Source organism: Salmo salar, chromosome 14 (genome assembly GCF_965601325.2).
Source record: "Salmo salar chromosome 14, fSalSal1, whole genome shotgun sequence".
Lineage (NCBI taxonomy): Eukaryota > Metazoa > Chordata > Actinopteri > Salmoniformes > Salmonidae > Salmo > Salmo salar.
In genome coordinates, this window is record NC_138304.1 from 70,591,821 (window position 1) to 70,618,779 (window position 26,959).

The 26,959-nt window shown below is 41.6% G+C and overlaps 2 protein-coding genes across 4 annotated transcripts in view; one reads left to right on the forward strand and one right to left on the reverse strand.

The window, feature by feature from the left end:
- Positions 1-8,097: 8,097 nt before the first annotated feature.
- On the forward strand, positions 8,098-18,732 carry LOC106570001 (voltage-dependent calcium channel gamma-4 subunit). 2 transcript variants are annotated; one of them, XM_014141841.3, is made up of 6 exons: positions 8,098-8,257; positions 11,347-11,637; positions 12,355-12,582; positions 15,648-15,731; positions 16,330-16,470; positions 17,069-18,732. In XM_014141841.3, exons 2-6 carry the CDS (start codon positions 11,607-11,609, stop codon positions 17,884-17,886), a joined length of 1,302 nt encoding a protein of 433 aa, XP_013997316.1. In that variant the 5' UTR covers positions 8,098-8,257; positions 11,347-11,606; the 3' UTR covers positions 17,887-18,732. The 2 variants fall into 2 exon arrangements, with proteins under 2 accessions (XP_013997316.1, XP_013997317.1); XM_014141842.3 differs by lacking the exon at positions 8,098-8,257 and adding an exon at positions 11,141-11,222.
- A 2,778-nt stretch (positions 18,733-21,510) lies between these two features.
- The window catches only part of LOC106570000 (voltage-dependent calcium channel gamma-6 subunit), a 50,826-nt gene continuing 45,377 nt past the window's right edge, over positions 21,511-26,959 (reverse strand). For both annotated transcript variants that reach the window (XM_014141840.3, XM_014141838.3), the window contains exons 2-5: positions 25,977-26,935; positions 25,188-25,262; positions 24,141-24,278; positions 21,511-23,101 (exon numbers count right to left, since the gene is read on the reverse strand). In XM_014141840.3, coding sequence (XP_013997315.1) covers positions 22,878-23,101; positions 24,141-24,278; positions 25,188-25,262; positions 25,977-26,391 — 852 coding nt within the window. In that variant the 5' untranslated portion in view covers positions 26,392-26,935 and the 3' untranslated portion in view covers positions 21,511-22,877. The remainder of the gene's footprint in view (positions 23,102-24,140; positions 24,279-25,187; positions 25,263-25,976; positions 26,936-26,959) is intronic.

Consider the following 26,959-nt stretch of genomic DNA (forward strand, 5'->3'; position numbering starts at 1 on the left):
AACGAGGTGGGTGGAGGATGATTTAAAATGTATGCTGTGCCTCAGAGGAAGACAGACATTTTAGCAAACTTTCAGAGAGAGGGGGGGATATGATAATTATTTACACAATAAGAAAAAGAGGGAGGAGAGGTATGGGGGGCTGTGAAAAAGAGTGCTGCTGTTTCAGAAGAATAAGGATAAGATGCATTTCAAGCACTAACACACACAAGAATCAAGGACACATTGTATATGCATAGAGATTTATACTTCAACTGTATAGACATTTTTCTTTAAGTGCTGGGAAAACAAATGTTGAAAAATGAACCATGTTTGTCTTTCATGAGATGTGTATTACTGTATGATTAGGTCTATCATTGTATTCCTTGTTTGTTTTTGAGAGGCATTGTTGGATGAATGCTCCCATAGACTTCTGAAGATCATTCAAGATGGTTCTGTGACTCAAACTGTACATATTGTAACATATCAGATTCTCCTCTGCAGTTAGCATTCTTCTACTATACATGTCCAGGCTTCAGCATCCATTTTGGAATCCATAAAAAAACTTGAATTTTTGTTGTTATGTTTTTTGACTAAAATGTCATGGTAACAAAGAAAATCCATAACTTTCCATAATTTATAAATATTTACGACTGAGAATATAAGAAAAGCACCTATTTTACTACCAAGAATGAGAGCATATTTGCGGATCCCGCGAGGCTTAGGATCTTCCTTTGATTGCTAATTAGCTTGAGTGTTCATATTCTGTAGCACATGGCTGATTACCAGTAGAATATCGTCTCTTTATAGTTACCAGAAGAGCTTCCCGTTTAGCGATGGAGTAGATTGATGAAGTAAAGACTGTGTTTGTTTTGAAATGTTTACTTTTCTCCTTCTGACTGTGACTGGGTTTATATAATACATGCTGCCTATGTAGCCTACCTACTGTACTACATGTTTACATTCTATTCTATGTGTATTGGTATACTTATAGTAAATGTAACACACACACACCAGCTTCAACAGTCTTGCTATAACTACAATTACTACTACTACTACTATTTCTACTACTAATATCAAAGTAAAGATTGGGGCCATTATCATTAGCTATGTTTATAAAAATCTGTATTATAATAATAATGTAAGTAAATGCAACACGACAACTTATGAAACGATAAATGAGGATGTGAAAGAAAGAAAGGGGTTAATATGAATTTAACATGGTCTAATATAAAGCACAGAAATATATTTCAAGATAGCGTCTATGTTAGTGAGGTCTAAAGGAAAGCAAAACATAACCAATGGGTCTCTGTACCACCCTCTAGTGCTGTTGCTGTGAGTCTGATAGCTCTGCATCAGGGTTGAACTTTTGTATCATGACATGCACACTTTTGTAGCGAACAAGACCGATAGCAATTCCTGATTTGGGGATAGATTTATAACAAAGTCTTGCAATATCTCCGTACAAATAGTGAACAAATCCCACTAGACATTGAATTGCGTTCCAATTGTTTTTCTAATAAGATGTGATTGTTTTTCCGAATTCCAGATCTTTTCCTGCAATCAGATAACTTGATCAAATGTATTTTAATATTTATATTGTTCATTATGTAGCAGATGCACATACACATGTGATGGAAGGTAGTATTATTTAGTTTGGGACCCAGGACAGTGATGTACAGCCTATAATAGACTATAGAGTAAAATATATTAATTCAATTTCAAAGAACAGGACTGGCTCCTGCTGGAGAGAAAATGATAAGACAACTAATATTTGTAGCTTGTTCTATAATCATAATAGGTAGAATTGCGTATTGGTGTAGTTGTATTAAAGCTATAGTGTAATATATATATATACATATATATATATATATATATATATATATATATATATATATATATATATATATATATATATATAAAATATAGGCCTATTATAGGCCGATTATGATTTGGTGTGAGAGGTTGATTAATTGAAAGAGGGAGAGAGCGAGAGGGAGAGAGAGAGGGAGAGAGAGGTGACAGGGGTAGCTATAAGAATTGTTTAAAACGAATGCTAAAACTTTTTTGTATTTTGTCAATGAAGTATTATCCTCTGTTGTTTTTCCTCATTAAACTACTCTGTTAAATTGAGGTTTACTTTCAGAGAGCCATATGGCTTCACTAGCCAACGAATGTTATTGAAGTTGAGGACAATTGGGGTTTTCTGTAGTTAAAGTAAGATTCTGTTTTTCTTCAAGTTTGCCTTTTTTCCCCCCAACTGTTCATTGATTTCCTTAGGCTTCTTTGATTGCCTTCACTTCTTCCTCTTCTCGCTTTCCATCCCCTCATGACTACCTTTTGAACTTTATTGATCATTTGTCTTGGTTTGTTTCTCAAATCCCCATTAATGTAATGTCTCTTCTCTTTGCAGGCCTCGTTTCTCACTCATTCTCGATTTCTTTCTTCTTTTTGTAAAGGCGCTCTCTTAGAACCTGTCTATGAGCTTATTCAAATGAACTGTGCCTAACAACAGTAGCAGAGATCAAAGCTATTCATTATTAGGATTATTATATGATAATTATTGTTGTTACTTACTATTATTGTTAGTGTAAATATGTTACCCATATTTACAACAAACTCAGTGGTACTATTTAGTAGTAATAATGACAATAATGCCATTTTCTTTTTGCTAAGCAATGCACTAATGAATCTGAGCGATTGTTCATAACTGAGAACATGAATAATGTTATGCCTGGGGTTGTTGAGTAACATGTCATTGTTCTACAGCTATTGAATAAATCCTAGGGGTAAATCTGTGTGTGTGCTTAATGTTCGTGGTCAGATGTCTTTCTGTTTTTTGATTGCACGCACAATCACACACAAACTTGCAAGAACCTACCGCTGATGTCAGGAACTTTTAGAGCTGAAAAGATCAACATGGCTAAACTATATTGAGGTGAAATCCTGTTTGCACACTGGTGTAGAGAATGAATAGCAGGACTGGAGATTGACATACTGACATATTTTATATAGCTTTGTAATGCCCGCTGCTATTGTGTTACAGTTTTTTTTCAATTGTTTAAGCACAATTTTGAAAACAGGGCCCGGTTTGTCAAAACACCACACAATTAGCACAACCCTACACCAAAGTAGCACAACACTTCAGATCATTTGCAAAATGGAACACTTTGTCAAAACTATACACGACTTCATAAAAACAATATTTTGTTACCATACGAAACACACACATTTCATATGACTTCAATCTTTTTGAACCAGTTACACACTGCTGTTGCTAACCTAAAACCCTTTTAGCAAGTCTAATTGTCAGTGATTAGAGTACTGGAAATGAAGTACACAGAGAATGTGCAACTATACAAACACTACACAAGACCAATGCTGCAGACTGAGGAAAATATCATTTATTTCTCTCCATATACCCAAATCAGTCAACATGGAGAATCACAACAAAACATGTCCCAGTTTTCATGCTACTACAGTAGTGTGCATAACACTGTTAGCTCAGCAAACAGACAAACGTAAAATACTGTATCCAGTACAATTACAGTAAATAACAACAACAACAAACATAAAAAAATTATCTGAAAGAAACTGACAATATTGTACAGAAAATACTACAGTAAACATACTATACATTATCTCTTCGCCTAGCTGGATCTGGCCAGAGAATTTCATCAACATCACAAGCAATATCCTCATTAGCAAGACAACGCAGGAAGAACCGTCTTGAATGTCGAATCCATCCTTGCACAGCTGCAGCGCCGACTTGGTCACAGGCGTCCTCCATGGCCTGAATGAGGGGTACCTGAGCCTGGGGCTGGAGATCGTAAACCTTCCACCGCCATGCAGAGAAAAACTCTTCGATAGGGTTTAGAAACGGAGAGTATGGTGGAAGGTATAGTACTGTCAACTGTAGATGGTGTTGAAAACAGTTCTGGACCAAAGCAGAGCGGTGGAATGACACATTGTCTCAGATTACAGTGTATTGCATCTGGTGCATTTCATTACCTGCTGTGACGATGTGGTGCTGATGTGGTGCGGTCCAAAAATGCGAGAATGTGAGGTGTGTTGTAAGGGCCCATTTTGGCATGACGGAGGAGAACCCCATGCTGTGAAATGGCAGCGCAAAGGGTGATGTTACCCCCATGTTGCCCTGGGCCATTGATTATAGCCCTGTGGCCAATGATATTTCTGCCTCTCCTTCTTGCTTTTGTGAGGTTGAACCCTGTCTCATCAATATATATGAATTCATGCAGGATTTCCTCAGCATACATCTGCAAAACTCCCTGAAATACAGTGAAAGACAAGATTGTGTAGTTCAGGATAGGTCTAGTATACAGTCAATGTAAAAAAGTCATGTGTGCAGTATGCAACATCACAGTGCTAAAGTGAACAATACAAACCTCCACATACTCATGCCGCAGCCGTTTGACCCTCTCTGAATTCCGCTCAAAAGGCACTCGATAAAGTTGTTTCATTTGAACCTGATGTCTTTTCAGGATGCGTGCCAGTGTTGACTGAGAGACCTGATGGACATTATTGAAAATGGCATGGTCACCGATAATGTTGGCTTGTAGTTCTCTGAGCCTGATAGCATTATTGACCAAAACCATGTTTATTATCTCTCTCTCTTGTTCTTGCGTGAATATGGGCCTCCTTCCTCCTTGTCGTTCCCGACCCTCAATCCTATGTAGAGAATAATACATGTAACTTACTGTACAATGTCACAGGAAGGGGTATCACAAGTGCTGATATGGTGCATACAATAAGCGGCTGATTACTGTATCTGTAGACAGATCTTTTACCTGTTTTCCTGTCGAAAAGTCCTTATGACAGATGCCACTGTATATCTTCTAAGATTTGGCTGAATTCTCAGTCCAGCCTCCCTCAGCGTCAATCCGTGGTTCACAACATGGTCCACTAGTGTTGCACGAATGTAATTTGATAAATTTGGTCCTCTTCTTCTTTGTGCACGTTCTCCTCCTGCTTCAGGTCTTCCTCGACCTCTGGCTCGGCCTCTGCCTCTTCCTCTACCTCTACCTCCTTCTCCTCCTCTGTGTACTCCTCCTCTCACCCTCACTCTTCTTCTGACTCCTTCCATTTTGGTTGCATTTTTATAGTGCTTAAACCTGATTGATGTGCCTACAATTTAGCAATCATGTGTTTGTGCAATCTGATGGCTGTGTTTAACATATTGGCTAATAGGTTTGGTAATTTGACAGTCAGTGCTTTGGAATTGCAAGGAAGTGACATCATGACATACTTCTGTGTCTGATGTATACAAGTGTGTTTAGTGTTTTGCAAATCACTGTGTGTAATGTTTTGCAAATAGTGTGAAGCTGACAATGTGCTTACAGTTGTGCAAATCTAGCCTTGTGTTTTGCTCCTTGAGTGTAAGGTTTTGCTAATTGTGGGAAAAGTTCAATTTTAGTGTGTAAGCAATTGTAAAAAACTGTAATCCAAAGCTCAGCTTATTCAAGGCCATAAGAAATGTATCAGTTCCTTGTGTGTGTGTGTGTGTGTGTGTGTGTGTGTGTGTGTGTGTGTGTGTGTGTGTGTGTGTGTGTGTGTGTGTGTGTGTGTGTGTGTGTGTGTGTGTGTGTGTGTGTGTGTGTGGGGGGGGGGGGGGCGGACTAGTAAAGATGTAATTTAACTGTAAAAATGTGTTACCTTTTAATGTTCCATGAACACAACCAGTATTGATGTTTTCATCTGATTGTCAAACAAATCACTTCAAAAAGGAGGTTACCTTCACACGTTCATCCAAAATAATTCCAGCATCCAAACTTTGAACTGTGCACCCACCAACCTTCCTTCAATTCGCATGGCTGAAACTATCTCACCGAAGAAAGAATCCGAGCAACATGCCATACTATTTTTGTCCAGACAGCATCAGATACATTAGCTATACTCGAGCAGATCATGTGGGGGCCTTAAGCGGAGAAACTATATATATTTTCAAAATGTTTATTTTACTATGCCCAGCTCACGAGTCTGCCACTTTGTGTGTGTGTGTGTGTGTGTGTGTGTGTGTGTGTGTGTGTGTGTGTGTGTGTCTTATGGGGGCGGGGGGAGGGGGAGTACAGGTTACACATTACCTATACTTAATCACCTTTGGATATACTGGAAATACAATTGCAGACCATCAAAGCTGGCAGTGAACAGGTATTTCAGGTTTGCATTATGTTTTATGCCTATGTAAATAGAATTTTAATTCTATGAGTAGGCCTACAAAGACTGTTAGATGAATTACCTGTCACTTTGACTTTAATATGCATAACATCATGAATTCAATGCATTGTCACAATTAGGTTTTACATGACTTATGCCAGGATGAACAGCAATTTATCTCTCAATTTACTTCATTTATTGACCCACCAAAGGCTATAAATCACTTCAAATTGCACAGTAAAGCTTATTTCAAACATTGTACAAACTGTAGCCAATACCATGAACTGTTGGTGATAGCCTACATTTGAACATGGTATACATTTTTATCCCTGATTGCTAGCTGATGCTTCATGACACATGCAGGAAATGCTTCACAGGCTACTTACCGGGTGCAAGTGGACACAGCCCAGGTATTCTGTACCGTAGCGATTTAGGTTGTCACTTAAAACCCTCACAGACTTTTGCAGATGCACAATTGAGAGCATCCTGTCGAGCTGTATCACCGCAGTGCTCTCCAGAGGGTGGTGCGGTCTGCACAACACATCACCGGGGGCCAACTACCTGCCCTCCAGGACACCTACAGCACCCGATGTCACAGGAAGGCCAAAAATATCATCAAGGACAACAACCACCTGAGCCACTGCCTGTTCACCCCGCTACCATCCAGAAGGCGAGGTCAGTACAGGTGCATCAAAGCTGGGACCGAGAGACTGAAAAACAGCTTCTACAGTATCTCTAGGCCATCAGACTGTTAAACAGCCATCACTAGCACAGAGAGGCTGCTGCCTACATAGAGACTTGAACTCATTGACCACTTTAATAAATGAAACACTAGTCACTTTAATAATGCCACTTTAATAATGTTTACATATCTTGCATTTCTCATCTTATATATATATATACGGTATTCTATACTATCTATTGCATCTTAGCCTATGCCGCTCTGACATTGCTCATTCATATATTTATATATATTTATATATTCTTATTACATTCCTTCACTTAGATTTCTGTGTATTAAGTTGTGGAATTGCTAGATATTACTTGTTAGATATTGCTGCACTGTCATAACTAGAAGCACAAGCATTTCGCTACACTCGCAATAACATCTGCTAACCATGTGTATGTGACAAATAAAATTTGTTTTGATACCTAGAGATCCTATTAAATTACTGGAGGAGCTATGTCCTAAACCCCGCAATGTTCCAGAATGGAGTAAAAATGGCAGCCATATTGGTCAGGGAATGAATGGCAGTAGAGGCATAATCCTGAGTTTACTTATGCAGGAAAATCTAAGTAAGGCATTTTACAAAATATATTATCACAGCACTGGCAATGACCAACTCTCTGACCAAAATGGCTGACCTTTATACCATCATAAGAATGTTAATGACCATTCTAGTATTCTAATTCCTAATTCTATGTTCTGTATGGTGAACGATAGTGATTGATGTCATAATATAATATACTTATGTTAATGTCCCTCTTGGCTTCAATGTTTTACGGTATCAAATTAGAAACTGTTGGCTGATTTCTTTAGGAAATGGTGAGGACACCGGTCATAACAAGTTGATTGCACGTGTGCGAAGCTGTCTCGTGACTTCACTGCTAAAATTGGCGCGCTTCGACATGATTGGATACAAACCTTTTCCGTTAAACTCGTTCTCAAACCTTTGTCACGGTAGCACCTGTCAAACGTGGCTATGCATTTTATATAGCTAATCCTATTGCATAATATATCTATATTTTTTAAAGACTTGAGACTGGCATTACGTTCATATAACCCCCTCCACCCCCTTTATAATACACCTTGATATATTATTTTCATAATAACACAAAAATCTATAGGCTAGTAATTCATGCAATAATGTATATTATAATTGCTGTTATAATGAAGGAATTGAACGTCTGATTTGACCTATGGATTTGACCTATTATTCAAAAACACCTTTTTCACACACTCTCCCCCTCCATCCCACCACATCCCTCGACGTCGTTTAGTTCATTCTATTCTTGCAATGTCTACGGCTTTTTCTTACGTCTCTTGCCCATGCCTCGCATGCAGAGTCCGTCCACCGTCACCACTGAAGAAGTTCAACAATTACAGGTAAAACATTGAGCAATATTCTTTCCGTAATAATCTTTATCATTCTAATAAGGATAGTATGTAATACTGTTATACTTGCATGATAAAATGAGGGATGCGGACGTTAAGTGTTTGCAGAGCAGTTCCAGGTACTATACATAATTAACCTAGTATACATGTTTAACAGTATTAGCCTTTTACAGTATTAGCACATACTTAACCTATATGTTTATTTTTTTAATATTGCGTTTATTCATTTTAGAAAATACATATTTATTTTATGTTTACACAGAAATGTAGCCTACTTCGTACAATGATAGCTATGTCCAAATCAATAGCCTTGAGACTATTTACGTAAGCAAAGCACTCAAATATTCGTTGAATATTCCTATTGTGCATCAACTCTGTTCAGATGAATAGAGACTACTCAAAAGCTGTTAATAACTCAGCATCTTATATTACATCTGATTTTGTCAGGTTTCTTAACCTAGCGTCTCCCTCTCTCTCTGTTGGTGTCGCAAGTGGTATTTGTGTTAATTAACAAAATGTATTGATCTTAGCCAACAAGACAGAGGAAGTTCTACATCTAGCCAGACCTTCACTTGTCGGTTTTCTTGGTCCATGTACATTCAGCGGTTAATCAATACAATGGTTTTGCTTCTGCTTTCTATGACGCTTCAGTATGCAATACATGTTCTTGTCCCTTCAGCAGCAATTGCCAATGACTATAAGGGCATAATTGCTTAATCAGGGTGTTGTGCATTTCTTTTCACAGATAGCGATAGCCATATCAATGCAATGGTTCTGATTTATGATTTCAAGCACACATGCACGCACGCACACACATTAAGTATTCAGAGCTACTTGCCTCACCTCAACTTTTGCCAGACAGTTCTTCTTTACCGTCAGTAAATACAGTATGTAAATCAGGTGACTGTTCAGGATTCAGACCAAATATAAGGAAAGTGTGTATCTCTGTGTGTGCTTCTGCATGTATGTGTGTGTGTCTCTGTGTGCACAATGTTTTTCATGAAATTGAATACACACAGTGGAGAAATGCAATTAATATCAAGGTTATCCTCTTGTTGTTTTGGCCCATACCTTTTTATCACTCAACAATGTTATATTCTTACTGAATCTCCCCAATCACTCATCATTTAATGCCACATATGCCCCATGGCTGTATGTTCATGCATTTCAGTATGCGGTTCTGGTTGGTCCTTGAACTAGATCTCTTCATTTATTATCTTCTGTGTTTATGTTGCCGATGGCAACATTTCCTCCATATCTGTGCATCTGGGTTACTTGCTTCTAAACAGTACATACAGGAACAACTATAGAAACAAAAACCTTTTGTATGATTCAAACGAGTTTCAGTGGGTTCAGGTATAGATTGAACTAACTTTATTTTTTGAAATAAACTTGGTTTGAAATTGTGAGTCATAAACCACTGTTAGATGACTATCACCTAACTTTTCATCTATTATATTCTCATTACAATGCTCCTACTGCAGTAAACTGAATAATTTAATGCATGCTGCATCCATCAACGAACGTAATAAAGAAACAATTGCGTTGTAGGTAATTACTGGAAACATAACCGTATTCGCTGCTCATTAATCATACTGTACATACATTTTCAGTTGATGATACCAAAGATGCAGCATATGCATACAGCATAGGATAGCTCAACTAAATAATGATACTGATCGAAGAGCTTGTCATCATCAGAATGTTCTTGATTACTTCCTTAATTGAACAGTACAGTTTAAAGAGTCGCACCCGTGCGTCAATCTAAGTAACACAATACAAAAATCCCCATCAATATCCGTCAATTTAAGCTAGATTTAAATACGTTTTTGTGTATGGCTTGCGTCTCAATTCACCGCATCTGTCTATGGCGGCCTTCCGTATATGCGGTTGAAGGTGGTGGAGCAACAGCGCTGTTTGTCAGACCATGAGACATCTCGAAAATCGGTCTTCTCACAAAAACGTCTGTAGTGTCCGAACCGTTTGAGCGTCAAACTAATATAACCCCACTATGGAAAGGGGAGATATAACCCCACTAGTCTGAAAGTAACCGATACAAAACAATGGAAGTATGGAGGTAGTTTTGTGCCAACAAAAATAGGGGTTAAATATGTGTCAAAAAATGTAAATATTCCGAGCTTTCTTAAATCTCCGAGATATAAGACAGACACTTCAAAAAATTGTTCCTTATGATACATTTTTTTACTGTCTTTTTAACATTTATGAATGTATTTCTATGGCCTGTAGTGGTAAAGGCCAAATTCAATATATTTTGCATGTTTTTTTATTTAACTAGGCAAGTCAGTTAAGAACAAATTATTATTTACAATGACGGTCTACCCCGGCCAAATACTACCCAGACAACACTGGGCCAATTTTCCGATGCCCTATGATGGGACTCCCAATCACGGCCGGTTGTGATACAGCCTGGAATAAAACCAGGGTCTGTAGTGACGCCTCTAGCACTGAGATGCAGTGCCTTAGACCACTGCGCCACTCGGGAAACTTAAAACAAATGTTTTATGAAATATAATTTGGGATTTTTTTGGGGGGATACCTAAAGGGGTCCTAAAATAAAAAATCTAATATCTAAATGATCCATGATATGACCATCTTAAAACAATTCCATATGTTAGCTTAGTACTTATCATGGATTTTAAATGACTCACTCTATTAAAAATATATATTATATTGAGGTCTTCAGCATTGGTACTTATATGTGGTTTAATGTCGGCAAAATCCCCTCAGCTGTTTCAACTGCCCCTCACCCCCCACTCGCTTCTCGCTCGCCGTGTTCAGTTCCGTCCTAGACTTTGGAATTCGCTGTTGCCATGGCAATGGATAGAGCACGCTCTCTCACTTCTTTCCCGTTCCCTCTTGCTTTATATATCCCTCTCTCAGGGTGAAATGTGGAAACAGATCAGCTTCTTTCCTTTCTGGTCTGTCATCGCAGAATGTACAAACCCAATTTTATTAATGATTTATGTTTTTGTAAGGTTCGGAAAGAACATTTTACTTGGCTTCCCTCTCACGTCACATTCATTTATTCAATCCTTCCTTTTTTCTTCTTCTCCCCACAGGAGCAACACTGAGATGCCTGCCAGTGCCATGACCACCCACTGAGAAGAGGGACGGAACCTTGAGTTGCGGATCCACGCTCACATACAGACGAACCAGAGAGTGTGAAAGAGGAAGAACACGGGAGCAGAGAGAGAGAGAGACACAGGGGAACGAGAGAGAAGACAGGAAACGAGAGGGAGGAGCGGTCGATGGATGCCGCTTGGACAGAGGGGACTCTGAAGGCGCACTCTTCACTGACGAGGAACAGCAAGCTGCAGACATGGAGGCAAAAGGCAGAGGCATGCCCCAAGGTAACACATATTTCACTAGAAACGCACGCACAAAACACACACACACACGCTTAGGAAAATACACACTTAACAGATGCCTGTATTCAAAAGACAACAATATGATTTACCCAAGTCATTATTCTATAACTAGACTAGACTGAAGTCTTTTTGCCCTTTTTAGAAATTAGCTTTTGTATTAAAACAATTACAAGTCATCAGAAAGACAAAGCACTGACAATGCCTTTTTGTAATTGGCCCTCTGGGATTAATAAAGTCCTATTGAATTGAAATGAAAGCGAGACACACGGTTTTTGACATACAGCTCAATATCGGGTACATTTTGTTTTATCGGTTGTTACCTTGGAAACAACCAACAAATCCACACCAATCAAGACAATGCTTTTGATTTCTAGCTTTCAGGCGTCCTTACTATTTCACCAACTCTCCTTCTCTTTCTCCATCCCGCTCTCCTCCTCTCTCTCTCTCTCTCCTCTCTCTCCTCTCTCTCTCTCTCTCTCTCTCCTCTCTCTCTCCTCTCTCTCTCTCTCTCTCTCTCTCTCTCTCTCTCTCTCTCTCTCTCTCTCTCTCTCTCTCTCTCTCTCTCTCTCTCTCTCTCTCTCTCTCTCTCTCTCTCTCTCTCTCTCTCTCTCTCTCTCTCTCTCTCTCTCTCTCTCTCTCTCTCTCTCTCTCTCTCTCTCTCTCTCTCTCTCTCTCTCTCTCTCTCTCTCTCTCTCTCAGTCATGGTGTGGTGGGAAAAGGGGATCCAGGTTGTCCTCACCACTTTGGGGGCGTTTGCAGCCTTTTCCCTGATGGCGGTGGCCATTGGGACGGACTACTGGCTGTACGCACGGGCCTTCATCTGCAACAGCACGGCCAACTCCTCCCAGGACGACCCCAACAACAAGGACAAGAAAGACCCTGGAGCCCTCACACACTCTGGCCTCTGGAGGATCTGCTGTCTGGAGGGTAAGGGGAGGACTAGATGTGTGAGGGGAGGTGTGTGTGTGGAGGGGTGATGGGGGTCCAGTGTATTTCCAGAGTTTTGGTGGGGTCAGATGAATGGCTCAGTGTGTGTGTGTGTGTGTGTGTGTGTGTGTCTGGGTGGATCTGAAGTCTCTGAAGCTACTCAAAAATGTGCAGTTTCGTCACACGGCACAATGCTACAGATGCCTCAAGTTTCGAGGGAGCGTGCAATTAGCATGCTGACTGCAGGAATGTCCACTAGAATGTAATGTTCACTTCTCCACCATATGACGCCTCCAACGTCATTTTAGAGAATTTGGCAGTACGTCCAACCGACTTCACAAACGCAGACCATGTGTATGGCGTCATGCCATTAATCCGCCACCATCACTTCATGTTTCGGCATGATAATGCACGGCCCCATGTCGCAAGGATCTGTACACAATTCCGGGAAGTTGAAAATGTCCCCGTTCTTCCATGGCCTGCATACTCACCAGACATGTCACCCATTGAGCATGTTTGGGATGCTCTGGATGGACGACAGCGTGTTCCAGTTCCCACCAATATCCAGCAACTTCGCACAGCCACAATCAAAAGCCTGATCAACTCTATGCAAAGGAGATGTGTTGCACTGCATGAGGCAAATGGTGGTCACACCAGACACTGACTGGTTTTCTGATCCACGCATGTTTTTTTTAAGGTATCTGTGAACAACATTCCCAATAATGTGAATTCCATTGATTAGGGCCTAATGAATTCATTTCAATTGACTGATTTCCTTATATGAACTGTAACTCAGTAAAATCTTTTAAATTGTTGCCTGTTGCATTTATATTTTTGTTCAGTATATAGTTAACATTCGACATCTACATCTAGTTACATATTGATCTTCCATCCTCTCAGGCCAGGGGAACAATGTATGAATTTATTTAGCTCGCTATGATGCTTTCTTCAGTGAGATACACTATATATACAAAAATATGTAGACACCCCTTGAAATTTGTGGATTCGTCTATTTCAGCCACAGCCGTCACTGACAGGTGTATAAAATCGTGCACACAGCCATGAAATCTCCATAGACAAACATTGGCAGTAGAATGGCTTTACTGAAGAGCTCAGTGACTTTCAAAGTGGCACCGTCATAGGATGCCACCTTTCCAACAAGTCATTTCATCAAATCTCTGCCCTGCTAGAGCTGCTCTGGTCAACTGTAAGTGCTGTTGTTGTGAAGTAGAAATGTCTAGGAGCAACAACGGCTCAGCCGCGAAGTGGTAGGTTACATAAGTTCACAGAACAGAACCGCCAAGTGCTGAAGCGTGTATTCTATAAAAATTGTCTGTCCTCGGTTGCAACACTCACTACTGAGTTCCAAACTGCCTCTGGAAGCAACGTCAGCACAATAACTGTTCGTCAGTAGCTTCATGAAATGTGTTTCCATGGCCGAGCAGCCGCACTAAAGCCTAAGATCTCCATGCGCAATGCCAAGCGTCGGCTGGTGTGGTGTAAAGCTTGCCGCCATTGAACTCTTGAGCAGTGGAAACTTGTTTTCTGGAGTGATGAATCACGCTTCACCATCTGGCAGTCTGACGGATGAATCTGGGTTTGGCGGATGCCAGGAGAATGCTACCTGCCCCAATGCGTAGTGCCAACTGTAAAGTTTGGTGGAGGAGGAATAATGGTCTGGGGCTGTTTTTCATGATCCGGGCTAGGCCCCTTAGTTCCAGTGAAGTGAAATCTTAACGGTACAACATACAGTGATATTCTAGACGATTCTGTGCTTCCTATTTTGTGGCAACAGGGAAGGCCAATTCCTGTTTCAGTATGACAATGCCCTCATACACAAAGTGAGGTCCATACAGAAATGATTTGTTGAGATTGGTGTGGAAGAACTTGACTGGCCTCCACAGAGCCCTGACCTCAACCACATCTAACACCTTTTGGATGAATTGGAACGCCGACCTCGAGCAAGGCCTAATCACCCAACATCAGTGCCCAACCTCACTAACGCTCGTGGCTGAATGGAAGCAAGTCCCCCTAGCAATGTTCCAACATATAGTGGAAAGCCTTCCCAGAAGAGTGGAGGCTGTTATAACAGCAAAGGGGGACCAACTCCATATTAATATCCATGATTTTGGAATGAGATGTTCGACGAGCAGGAGTCCGACACAGTGAGACCTGGATGAGTGCATTCAGAGCAGTGGAGGCTGCTGAGGGGAGGATGACTCATAATAATGGACAGAATGGGGGGAATGGAATGGTATCAAACACAACGTTTTCATGTGTTTGATAGCACTCCATTCCAGCCATTACTATGATTTGTCCTCCCCTAAGTAGCCTCCACTGATTCAGAGGACATCCAGTGGGCAGTGGCAGACAGTCAGTAGGAGAAGGCTCATTTCAAGAGCTGCTTATCTAATGTATTGCCGTCTGCGAGAAACTAGCCTCATCGAGAACCAGGCGTGACAATGACGTGATTGTGGAGGTATGGCTATGCGAGACTAGCGAATGTCAAAGAGGACAATTATGAGCGATGAGTCAGTGGTGATAGTCTGATGGAGTGGTTCTCCATTTGCGGTAGACAGCTTCAACAAAAGAGGACAACAACACAGCCATTTTATATCATATTTGTGGTGTCTGCTCAACATACTGAAACCACTGATTATGGCTCCTTGATTATTATATAAAGTTTTTGTTGATTTAGTCTGCTGTTTTCTTCTGAGTACAAGGGGGGGTGGGGTTGTGGTTCATATGACTGTCATGAAAAATACATTGTGTTTGAGCTATTTCAACCGACTTGGAAAGAGATTCAAATGAATACTTAATATGTCCAAACACCAAGCCCCAGATATCTGATTCTCTCTCTAATACTCCCTAATCTCTCTCCAATATTTCTGTATCTCTCTCTCTGTCCATCTCTCTCTCTCTCTCTCTCTCTCTCTCTCTCTCTCTCTCTCTCTCTGTCTGTCTCTCTGTCCATCTCTCTGTCCGTCTCTCTGTCCGTCTCTCTGTCCGTCTCTCTGTCTGTCTCTCTCTGTCTGTCTGTCTGTCTCTCTGTCTCTCTCTCTCAGGGCTGAAGAGAGGAGTGTGTTCTCAGATCAATCATTTCCCGGACGATGCAGACTATGATCAGGATGCAGCAGAGTATCTCCTGCGTGAGTAAGGGGACGTGGGCAGTGGGAGGATGTCACTAGAGAGATGTGATGTCGAATTGAAAAGAAAAACCTGGGAAAACGCAGCTGTGAATGCCCAGGTGCAGGGTTATGAGTAAGCTAACTCAAAGAGTATCTCTCATTTGACAGAGGGAATTATGACAAAGCAATAGGATATTCCAATCAAACCAGAACATTGGTTGGAATTAGAATGTAGGATAGATTTATTCATTTATGTAAGGTGTTACAGAATACTGTAAATGCTTATTGTAGCACATTACTTTACTCCAGATGGTGACAAAGTAACATATGCAGCCTGAAATGTCACCTTCACGACTTCAGCTTTAATCATTCATCTTTAATATATTTTTGCTACGCTCAGCAGGTTATGACACCAAAGGTTGCAGTCGCTTCCAATATTATCAGAGGATAGGAAGTAATATCTAAGCAGAGCTCCAGGTAGAAGATACCCATAGGCACATATCTAGGATCAGCTACAATCTAGGATCTCCAAATGATAACTATAACCACCAACCACTGTCAACATAAAACTGACCTTAGATCAGCAAGTAAGGACAATTTCACCCCCATCCGTCTGCAGGTGTGGTCCGAGCCTCCAGTATCTTCCCCATCCTGAGTGCTATACTCCTCCTGATGGGAGCGATGTGTGTTGCATCCAGCAGCTTCTACAAGAGCAAGAGGAACATCATCCTAGGAGGAGGCATCCTGTTTGTGGCTGCTGGTAAGGCGCTGGTGTCTTGGTCTTGACTGTTTCTCTATTACTCAGTACACATGGGGATGGTTTCCTGGACACAGTTGAAGCCTAGTCCTGGAGTTAACATCATGCTCGATGGTGTCCCATATTTATTTTCCTCTTGTTCAGATGGAATGCAATAGCCCTACTCTTAAATGTTCTCAACGGTCTCTGAACTAATTCTCCTTTTTAACTGGTAAATAGTGTTATTATCAAGGAAGTTCCTCATCCTTTCATCCATCCATGATATTCACCTTTGTGTTGTTTTTCCCTCCTCATAACTCATTTCATGTTAATGATATTGGTTGCGGCTTAGATTTCCCAAATACATCATCCGTTGAGTGGAGACTCAGGTCAACAAGGCACAACACAGCAGTAGGGATAAAGTTTGTTCATTTAGTATTATGGGATAAATTACCTCCTGAGTGGAGATATGGGTCAATGAGACATTACACAAGAGAAGTAATCAAGTTGAGATGGCTCCCCCACCCCCCCATGGAAAAGCTCAGAGAAAATCAATGGCATATTATATTATAATCTCACAGAGCGTTTGACACCTCTCACTTCCTCTCTCTCTTTCCGCCAGGCCTGAGCAACATCATCGGTGTGATCGTGTACATCTCTGCGGCACTGAGCGACATCTCGCCCAAGAAGGATGAGGACAAGAAGTGGCATTACTCGTACGGCTGGTCCTTCTACTTCGGAGGCCTCTCCTTCATCCTGGCTGAGATGGTGGGTGTCCTGGCCGTCAACATCTACATCGAGAAGAACAAGGAGCTGCGCTGCCGCTCACGCACCGAACTCTTGAAGAGCACCACGCACGCCATGCTCCGCCTGCCCAGCTACCGCTTCCGCCGGCGCTCCCGCTCCAGCTCGCACTCTTCCGACCCGCCACGCTCCCCTTGCGACACCTCACCCACAGGCGCCAAGAGTTTTGCATTACCGCCATCTGCCCCGCCTTTCTCCGTGGCCACCCTGCCAAACCCGCACCATGCTGGTGGAGGAGTAGGGGGCGACATCTCCATGTATACCCTGACCCGGGACTCCAAGATGGGGAGTCTTGGTGGCGGGGGACCCCCCCTCTACGGCACGGTGGACCGGGCCTCCCTCTACCAACTGCACAACTACTTCCCCAAAGAGGAAGTGGGGGTGATGATGAGCGGCACGCTGCCTTCTCTCTCCAAGTCCAACCTCTCTGCGGCGGGCCAGAATTCCGCTGTCGGAGCCACTGCCATTGCGCCCCTGAATACCTTGTCGTCCTCCGGTCCTACCCCCCAGCAGCCACCTCTGCCCACTGGCACCATGGAGAGAGAGAGGGGCATGGGCACCCTGGACCGCCTGGGGGGCAAACGGAACAGGGACACCGACTCGGACACGCTGAACAGGAGAACCACGCCAGTGTGAGCCTCGGAGATTGGAGCAAGAGCCATGGAGGTGGAGGGCAAAATGGCGGGTAACGCTTTACAGTAAATCCCTGTCGCACAACCTACTTTTCGCTGCCATAACAATGACTTAACAAGTAATGCTTTACAGTTCACTACTGGTAAAGCCTACTGTTCGCTGCCATACACAACAATGACTTTGCGGATTTTATAAGCAGTCACGACAACTAGTGTACATTCATAACAACTGCCTTAACACGGTCATGACGGCTCATACAGTGGCCTCAATTCTGTAGTTAGCTTGCATAGTTAGCTTGCTGTATGCGACATACTAGTGTTTGACTACCTAATGTATTTGTGTTTATGACTGCTTATGACACTGATATTTTGAGGACTGTATGACAGGGCTTCTGTAAAGTGTTACCAAAAAGGGCTGTAGAAAAATGTAAGATAACTGAATGAGAATAATTGGCCATTCCCTGCCCTATCACTCCATCTCAGTCTGTTTTTGACTACTATGAATACATCTATTCCACTGACTAGAATATCAAATGTATTATTAACAATATTATTGAGTATATATTCATTTTGAAATGCACAATATGTCTATAGTGGTACTCTTTGGGTTGTCTTATCATTCTGAGTGCTTGATTATCATAGCCAGGTTACACGAGTGTAAAGATTGTAACTTCTTGAATATTATCACATTGCTGTTGTTTTTATTCTCGTAATCGTAAATGCAGGGTAAATTTGTACATTTTGAACTATGATTTTTGTATTTTTCTATTTCTTTAAAGTTGAAAATGTTCATTGATATCTAGCTCCATCACACTTAATCCGATGGTGTCAGGCGGGAAGCATGTGCGCAAATATGAGTGTAATATTGTATTTATATTTTATTTTAAATATATTTATTTTATTATTATTAATAATAATAATAATAGTCACTATTATTATTATTATTGTTATACTTATTGTTATTATTTTTAAGGCAATTTTTTTTGTTTGTTAATACAGATATAACCAACATAGCCTAATCTGTGTTTTTTATTGTTTATGACAAGTGTATTAGATTATAGACTTTATATGAGCCTATTTATTTTAGCGATGGTATATATTCTTAATGTTATTCTTTAAAGCAGCGATTCTCAACTGATGGGTCGCGACCCAAATTTGGGGTCGAATGGGTCACAGTCTGAACTTAAACGACTAAAACCAGGTAGTAAGTGATTAAACAATTGAATTTCTGAAATATCTTTCTTCAAACATAGTATTTTCAAAATAGAGCTAGCAGGGCTATTTAGCAGATTTGGTTGATTTTGTGGTCTCAAACCAGTGAGCTTATCAACATTCTTCATCAAGAATATGGGCAAATTTGGCTTATTTCCTTAGCATCAAAAATACATTCCAGATTACATTTTTTGGGGGGCGGGGGGGGTTACACTATGTGAATATTGGGTTGCGACTGGGACAACCTGGTTTAATTTGGGTCCCGAGGCAGAACCAGTTAAGAACCGCTGCTTTAAAGAGCCTACTTGGGGTTAGCGGGCTTTGATCCTGTGATCCTGTAAGTGAAGAAGACAACAATCTCTTCATGGTACATGATATTTCTACTCTACTGCACATGAATCAAACTAAGGACATTTGTGATGTTTAAGCAATACAAAATTCTGAGCCTCAAAAAGAAATACAAAAAATATATTCAATAAACTTCTATATGAAAATGTGTTGTGTGGAGTGTGTTATTTAACATCTAACCAAGATGGTAATATAACAAATGAATGTCAAAATGTTTGCCACCGCATATCTGGTAATTACATGGTGCTCATCGTTTCCATTCATATAGCTGGAGATACAAAACATATAACCTGGGACATGGACTCATCTCAACAGAAGACAACTTTTGAGGTAACAGAAAACATCTGAAAAACATGATTTTGGAGTGTAATGGCTCTTCAATACCTGAACAGGGGACCTTGAGTGTCCAGTTGGTATTGGGTCAGAGGTCAGAGGTCACAGAGATGAAAGCTGGGGCTAAGAGAGATCCAGGCCCAGGAAAGCAGCAGAATTCCTTAACACATGACTACAAAGGCAGTTAATTAATAATAATTGAATAACACTGAATCTCTTCACTCTTGGGATGGAAACGATGAAGACGATCTGCCCAGGGGGAAAGTGACTGTTTTAATCTCATTAAAGTAATGACTTTGGAGGAGGAAGGAAGCTAGGGAGGGAGAGGGATGCTCTATTTGTTCAACAGCATGGAGTGCACAGTTAATGTGTGATTTAGTTGGGGAGTTTAATTAGTCCTTCCTCTCTGGGGAGCCCTGGGTTGTGTTCAGTAGGGTACACTTTAGCAAAACGTTATAAAACATTACAGTGTTTCTTATTGGACAAGGTCAGGTAATATCTCCCTGTTTCACTCTGTTTCAAAATGTTTTGAAACACGACCCTGGTGGTGCAGTCTCTGTGGGTCTCTCGCCCTCAGATATCCACTCTGTACTGTACTGGTCTGGTTACGCATCAATCATAGTTACTGGAACCTTGCTATGAAGGAGAATGTGGAAAATAAAATCTATTTGGTTGGGTTGGCACGATAGTGTGACAAATTTCAACGTGCCCCTCGTCCCCAGAAAGCACCCCAAGAGGAAGAGGGACCGGTGACATGGACAGGAGACCTGTAAACCCTGCTGGTTCAGTACTACCATCATAACAAGGTGAGTTACGAGGTGGCCGGGCCTCCTCTATTTTGGTAACGTCAAGAGAGGCCAGTTCTTCTTATTACCTCTTGATCCTTGCTGACACACACAAAAGGTCGTAACACCCACGATCGCCATCACACACACCCGGATACAAACATATACAGTCTATACATACTTGCAAGCAAATGCATTGTAAACGATCAGACACACACACACTTCACATGGCCACACCGACACGCACCCACGCACTCACGCACACACAGACACACACACACACGTCAACAACAGGATTTGAGAGAAGCACTCCCACCACCGGACCCCCCCCCCCCCCCACACTGTTGAAAACGATGAACATCTATATATACAGCTTGGGCCGAGTGTCAGGTGTCTAGTGATGGTTGATTTGTGTTTCAGGGCTGCATGCGGAGTTGGCCAGGTCAGGAGGGGGGAGAACGAGGGTAGAGGTTAACACAGCACAGACTCCACCACCAGTCGTCTGGACCCCGTCCCACAGCAGCAGCCACCAGAGGCGGGGTGAGACATGAGTGACGGTGCGTGTGGCATTTATAGAGACACATGATAGGCCTACATGAGGACCAGACTGGACTGACTTCAGCAAGTAAGATGAAATAAAAGCTTGTGTGAAGGGTGGGCTGAGTTGGTGGTTGGGGAGGTGGGGGGGGGGGTCTTTGAATTGGACAATGTTGGCGATGGGGATCACAGTTTGAATCCAAGGTTTGTGATTCTTATAACCACTTCAGCAGGATTCACCACGCTCTAAATTTAGCGGCAGAGGGTGCCAACATGTGGGAGACAGTGGAGACAGAGAAAGCTGGAAACGGGTCAAGATGGTGACTGGGATGTGTGTTGAAGATGATGGAGAGATGAACGATGGAGGAGGGCAGAGTGGAAAAAAAGACAGAAAGAAAAGCACAAGAAAGGGATACAGTATGTTGTCTTCACATTTAATAATAAATCAAGTCTTACATACGCAATTATTTCCATTGAAAACCACAGACACAATTTACCTTTCAATACCCATTGAAATACAGATATGCACAGATTACCTCTGACAACTATCTCACTAGAAAAAGACAAAACAGATACAAAATCTTACAGTATTTATAAACGTGTGACATTTGGGTTACACAGAACACATGAAATGTTTTTACATTATTCATTTACAACACTGAAGGCTCATATGACTTTGAATAGTGTATTTACAATGCAACCTTATATTACTGGTTAGTAGCCAAAATGCTACAATAAATTGTAGCACTTTACCTCTTCAATAGGGTTTACGATGAAATTGCCTGTCCTTTCAGGCAGAGATGTTTTTAGGCAGTGCCGCTTTAATAATTTATTGTAATTTCTATAATATAGTCACCCACACACCAAGAGCAGATGGTGTATCTAAAATTTTAAGGGACATTAGACTCCAAAATCAAAATTTGTCAGATGTTTTTAGACCTCGAAGGTAGTCTAATGTCAATAGGAGTCCACACATCTTACACTACACAACTTAATGGAAAACATAAGCTCTGCATATCTGGAATTTGCATGGTGCTTGTCTTTTACATTACTTTTATATTGTGACATATAACTGAATCTACAAAACATGATGGCCTGGGACGTAGACTAATCTTGACCTTTGAGGTCTGAAAACATTTGGATTTAGAGGCTAATGTCTCTTTGATATATACTCATCTGTATATTAAAGACAGTTGTAAAAACATTGCAATATCATGAGATTGTGTATGTATTTATTTACTAGAAACTCTAGAATTTTTGTACTGTACTTTCATTCTGTGCAATACATCTGAATCCCAATTACTATCCTTAAGGATTATACTCTCTAATAAGACTGTCGATCAGAATATCACCAAAGATTTGGCAAAAATAATGAAGTAATGTTTACCAATTCAAAACACAACTGCAAAATGTTGTTTTTGTTAAATTCATTTAAAATGATTTTGAATTCAATTGAATTTCACACTTGGGGAGGGGGGGAACATACTGGCACATTACATTTTGCACATTCAATGTGAGAAAACATTTGCTGTCAACTAGCACACAAGTAATTTGGCATTGCGTTAATTCTTCACCTTTCATAAGTCAAGAACAGCATAGTGTCCCTTTAATGACCTACTGATTTATGCAAAATAAGGAGAGAAAAAACGTCCAAGACGATGAACAACTTGAACCCCTCTCTACACAACTTCAAATGATTCAATGCAAAATTGCAGGAGACCGTCCATTTCTCAACAGTTATAAGACAATACAGGTAAAGTGCAATACCTCCTCTTCGCCACTAGCTGTCACTTTCATTTTTGGGGGGAAAACACCTTTGCCAGGGGCTGAATGGTAGCGCAAGCAAGAGAAAGAGGGTTCCGCCCAAAATAAGAATGCCCCCTGCACACCCAACACAGGATACTGACCAAGACAACTCGTGATGCAACGGCACCGAGTGGTCACTGGCTAGGAAGGAGAGTACCGATTGGTTGAAAACAATAAGAGACAGGAGAATCAAGAGGCCTAAGAGAGAGGAGGAAAGAGTGATAGAGAAAGGGAGAGAGAGAAAGAGAGGGATAAAGAACAAAAGAGAGAGATATCAGGGGCTTGGTGTGTGTGGAGTTGGTAAATACATTTTACTGGTGGGATGGTGGAGGTGGTATTGATAACTGTGGTCTACTTCCCAGAGCATCACAGTATATCAGGACTGGACAGATGCCATGACTAATGCCCTGTGTATCTAATTAGTGAGCACCCTTGTTACACTTGAATAACGGCTATGTTTTTTTTTAAAGTGTTGAGTACCGGTAGCTTTTTTTTGCTGCATGCACAGGTTGACTCCTAACTGACTCCTAACTCTCTGCAACTGTCACACCCTGATCTGTTTCACCTGTGTTTGTGATTTTATCCACCCCCGCTCTAGGTGTCACCCATCTTTTCCATTATCTCCTGTGTATTTATACCTGTGTTTTCTGTCTGTCTGTGCCAGTTTGTCTTGTTTGCTAGGTCAACCAGCGTTTTTCTCTCAGCCCCTGCTTTTCCCCAGTCTCTCTCTTTTATCACCTTCCTGGTTTTGACCCTTGCCTGTCCTGACTCTGAACCCACCTGCCTGACCACTCTGCCTGCCCCTGAGCCTGCCTGCCGTCCTGCACCTTTGCCCCACCTCTGGATTACTGACCCGTCTGCCCTTGACCTGTTTTATGCCTGCCCCTGTTGGATTATTATTAAACTGTTGTTAATTCGACGTTGTCTGCATCTGGGTCGTACTGTACCTTCAAACCTGATAGCAACATAGGGAAGATCTCAATTGCGTACTCCTCGTGTCCTCGCTCCTCTCTTCTCGTCTCCTTCTCAAAACCTTGGATGACAAAGCCAGAGGTCTCTCCCCTCTGACCTTCTCCTCTAATGGGTTTGGAGAAGGAGATGAGGAGAGAGGACACGAGGAGTATGCAATTGAGATCTTCCCATGGTCTCATTAGCCATGTCAAAATAGTAACATTTAATCATTGTATTTATACATGTACAGTATGTCACCTTGGCTGCCATATGTCTACTCACTCACCTGACAGAATGAAGCAAACCGATGCAGCCTTGAGGAAGAATGATTCTCCTTTGCTGAGGGCTGTGGTGATGCATATGGCCCCTGTGACCATCAGGAAGAGACCGAAGAGGGCCATCATGGCCGCCGCCACATTCAGACCTGGGAAGAGAGAAACAGTTATTGTCTTGAAACAGGTGCATTCCATTATTCATAGTACACTGGCACCAGGTACGTTTACATTTGAGTAATTTAGCAGACCCTCTTATCCAGGGCGACTTGCAATGAGTTCATTCAACTTAGGTAAGTAAAATAACCAAATAAGTTAAACCTTATTCAAAATGGCCAATCCACAAAAGGTAAAGTCCTTGCATCCACTTGTAATTCTAACAGATATTGGTACATCCCCTCACTGACATACTCTAGGGCAGAGTTTCCCAAACTCGGTCCTGCGGACCCCAAGTAGTACACATTTAGTTTTTTGCCCTAGCACAACACAACTGATTCAAATGATCAAAGCTTGATGATGAGTTGATTATTTGAATCAGCTGTGTAGTGCTAGGGCAAAAAACTAAATGTGCTCCCCTTGGGGTCCCCAGGACCGAGTTTGGGAAGTGCTGCCCATGCTGCCCTAGGAGTTACTGACTTGCCTAGAGGATAATAGAAACGTTAAATATCGCACTCCTGACATGTAGGGCATCATACCCATTGAAACGAACCAAAAATCCAGAAGATAGTTTATTTTGCGCATAATATATCCAAAGAAATAGAATTTGGCCATCAGTGCCCCTTTTAAAAAATGTGGCGCATGACACCTCTGGTTTAGAGCCCCCCCCCCCCCCCCCCAAAAAAAAGGATTTCACCGTTTTTACACATTGACCCATGAAGAAACAGTCTTACTGACTTCAATGCTATAATGGAAAAGGAGTAGGTGGAATACATTTTAGACACTCACTGCAGTCAATGGCTGACCCAGTGCAACATAGATGACAGACTTGAGGAAGAAAGAAAGCGTGTGGGTGGGCAAGGTGAGACATGGGTTGAAAGAAGGCAGGGGACAAGCTGACTCACTCTTTTCTGTTGTCTTCTGGAAGATGACGGCATTCTCTCCAGTGGTGTAGAACTTGAAGTAGGTGCAGTTAGATTCTAGAGGAGATAGGGAGAGACAAGGAACTTATTTGAAACAGATGGAGACCTTATCAACTTGCACATCACCATAATCTTATTGAGATTCATACGGCTTGCTGCACACTAATTATTATGCATTCATGCACATCGATGACAATGCCAAGGTTATGTCTTCTATGCAATTAGTGTTATGGCATCTTGTAGTCTGATAAAAGGTAGTTTATCCTACATATAGACTGTGCTCTCTAGTAAGACATTTTAGTACAGTATTTGTGGGTTATAGGTGTGTGAGTATAAGGTAAGCATCTATCCCTACAGAATGTAAATGTATATTGCAGTCCATCTGTGACCCAGTCTACACCTGAAGGCCAGTCATTGGATTGTGGCCACAATACAAATAACTGATATCTAGCTGTATCTAACGGGGGGCTATAGCTAAGTAATCATATAATTGTCACTTCTGGCCTTGAAATTTGGGATCATGAAATTTGGCTACCTTTAAAATCTAACATAAAGGGCCATAGGATTTCTCAAGAGAGTGTTTTGTATAGTTTTGAATGTATGAGTTTGAGTGAATGCGGTTTGGTTTACACAATTTGCCAGTATGCAAAAAATGGGTCTGTGATTTCTGATAGGTGGTTTTGTACAGATTGGATTGCATGAGTTTGAGTGGATACCGTTTGGTTTACACAAAATAATGTAGGCCTATTCATGCAACTCCAGAGCAGTTACCTCCGGGCAGTTCAGCCGGCCCACAGCTCTCTCGCTCAGGGTCTATGTCAGCCACCCACAGAGTCCGGGTGCATCCTTTCCACAGCCCGTAGTGTGCTGCCAGACACGTCTGGTTGTTGTAGAAGTTCTTGGGCGGGGACAGCTCCACCCAATACTCTGTGCCCAAGCCCAAGACAGTCAACACCACACCCACGATGGCCACGAAGAACGCCAGCTTGATCTTGCCCTCCTGGACCTCGCTCATGCCTCCTGATGTTGACGCTTTTGCACGGCGCTTAACTCCCATAGCACCAGCCCCAGCCCCTCTGCCACCCATGACACCGGTCAGTCCCAGAGTACCTGCTCCGGGTCCTATTCCCGCCCCTGGTGGAATCGGCCTGCCATCCTCTTCGTGCAGAAAGAAGGTGGACCACATGGCTTTGCAGATGTTTACGATTGAAAAAAATAAATATGAATAATGGATAAAGACAGGCAGAGAGTGTAGGAGACAGGGAATGGGTTTATCAGGTGAGGTGGCAGTGGAGCGATAGAAAGGATGGTAGACAGGGGTTGGTGAGGAAAGAGGAATGGAGGGAGGGAAACAGGAAGATGTGGGAGGACAGGAAAATAAGGGAAATGGGAATTAGCAGCACTGATGACTCAGTTTATAAAGCAAACATACCAAACCCACCATAAAAAAAGGATAAGGCATGTTAAGGATTATCAGTGCAGAAAATATATATTTGTGTTTTTTTTTTTTTTTCGGCACAAATCATTAATTGTTAGGTATTAACACCAGACATCGAAAGCTTGATGTAAAAGGTGGTTTGGAAGAAGTATGTAATGACCGAGTCATAATGAAAAATGGTTCAAAAGATAGAATAGATTAGAAAAAAAGATCAAAAAGAGAGGTAGCTTCCGTGTAAACGTTGGGAAACAGAGATATGGAGGAGAAGCCAGGAGGGAGAAAGCAGCTTATACTAGAAGAAAAAACAAGAAAAACA

Bases quoted from the DNA above. Each gene is read 5' to 3' on its own strand.
- LOC106570001 (XM_014141841.3), top strand. From the start codon at position 11,607: ATGGAGGCAAAAGGCAGAGGCATGCCCCAAG. The intron at 12,583-15,647 runs GTAAGGGGAGGA...TCTCTCTCTCAG, and splicing joins GAGGATCTGCTGTCTGGAGG to GGCTGAAGAGAGGAGTGTGT. The intron at 15,732-16,329 runs GTGAGTAAGGGG...ATCCGTCTGCAG, and splicing joins TGCAGCAGAGTATCTCCTGC to GTGTGGTCCGAGCCTCCAGT.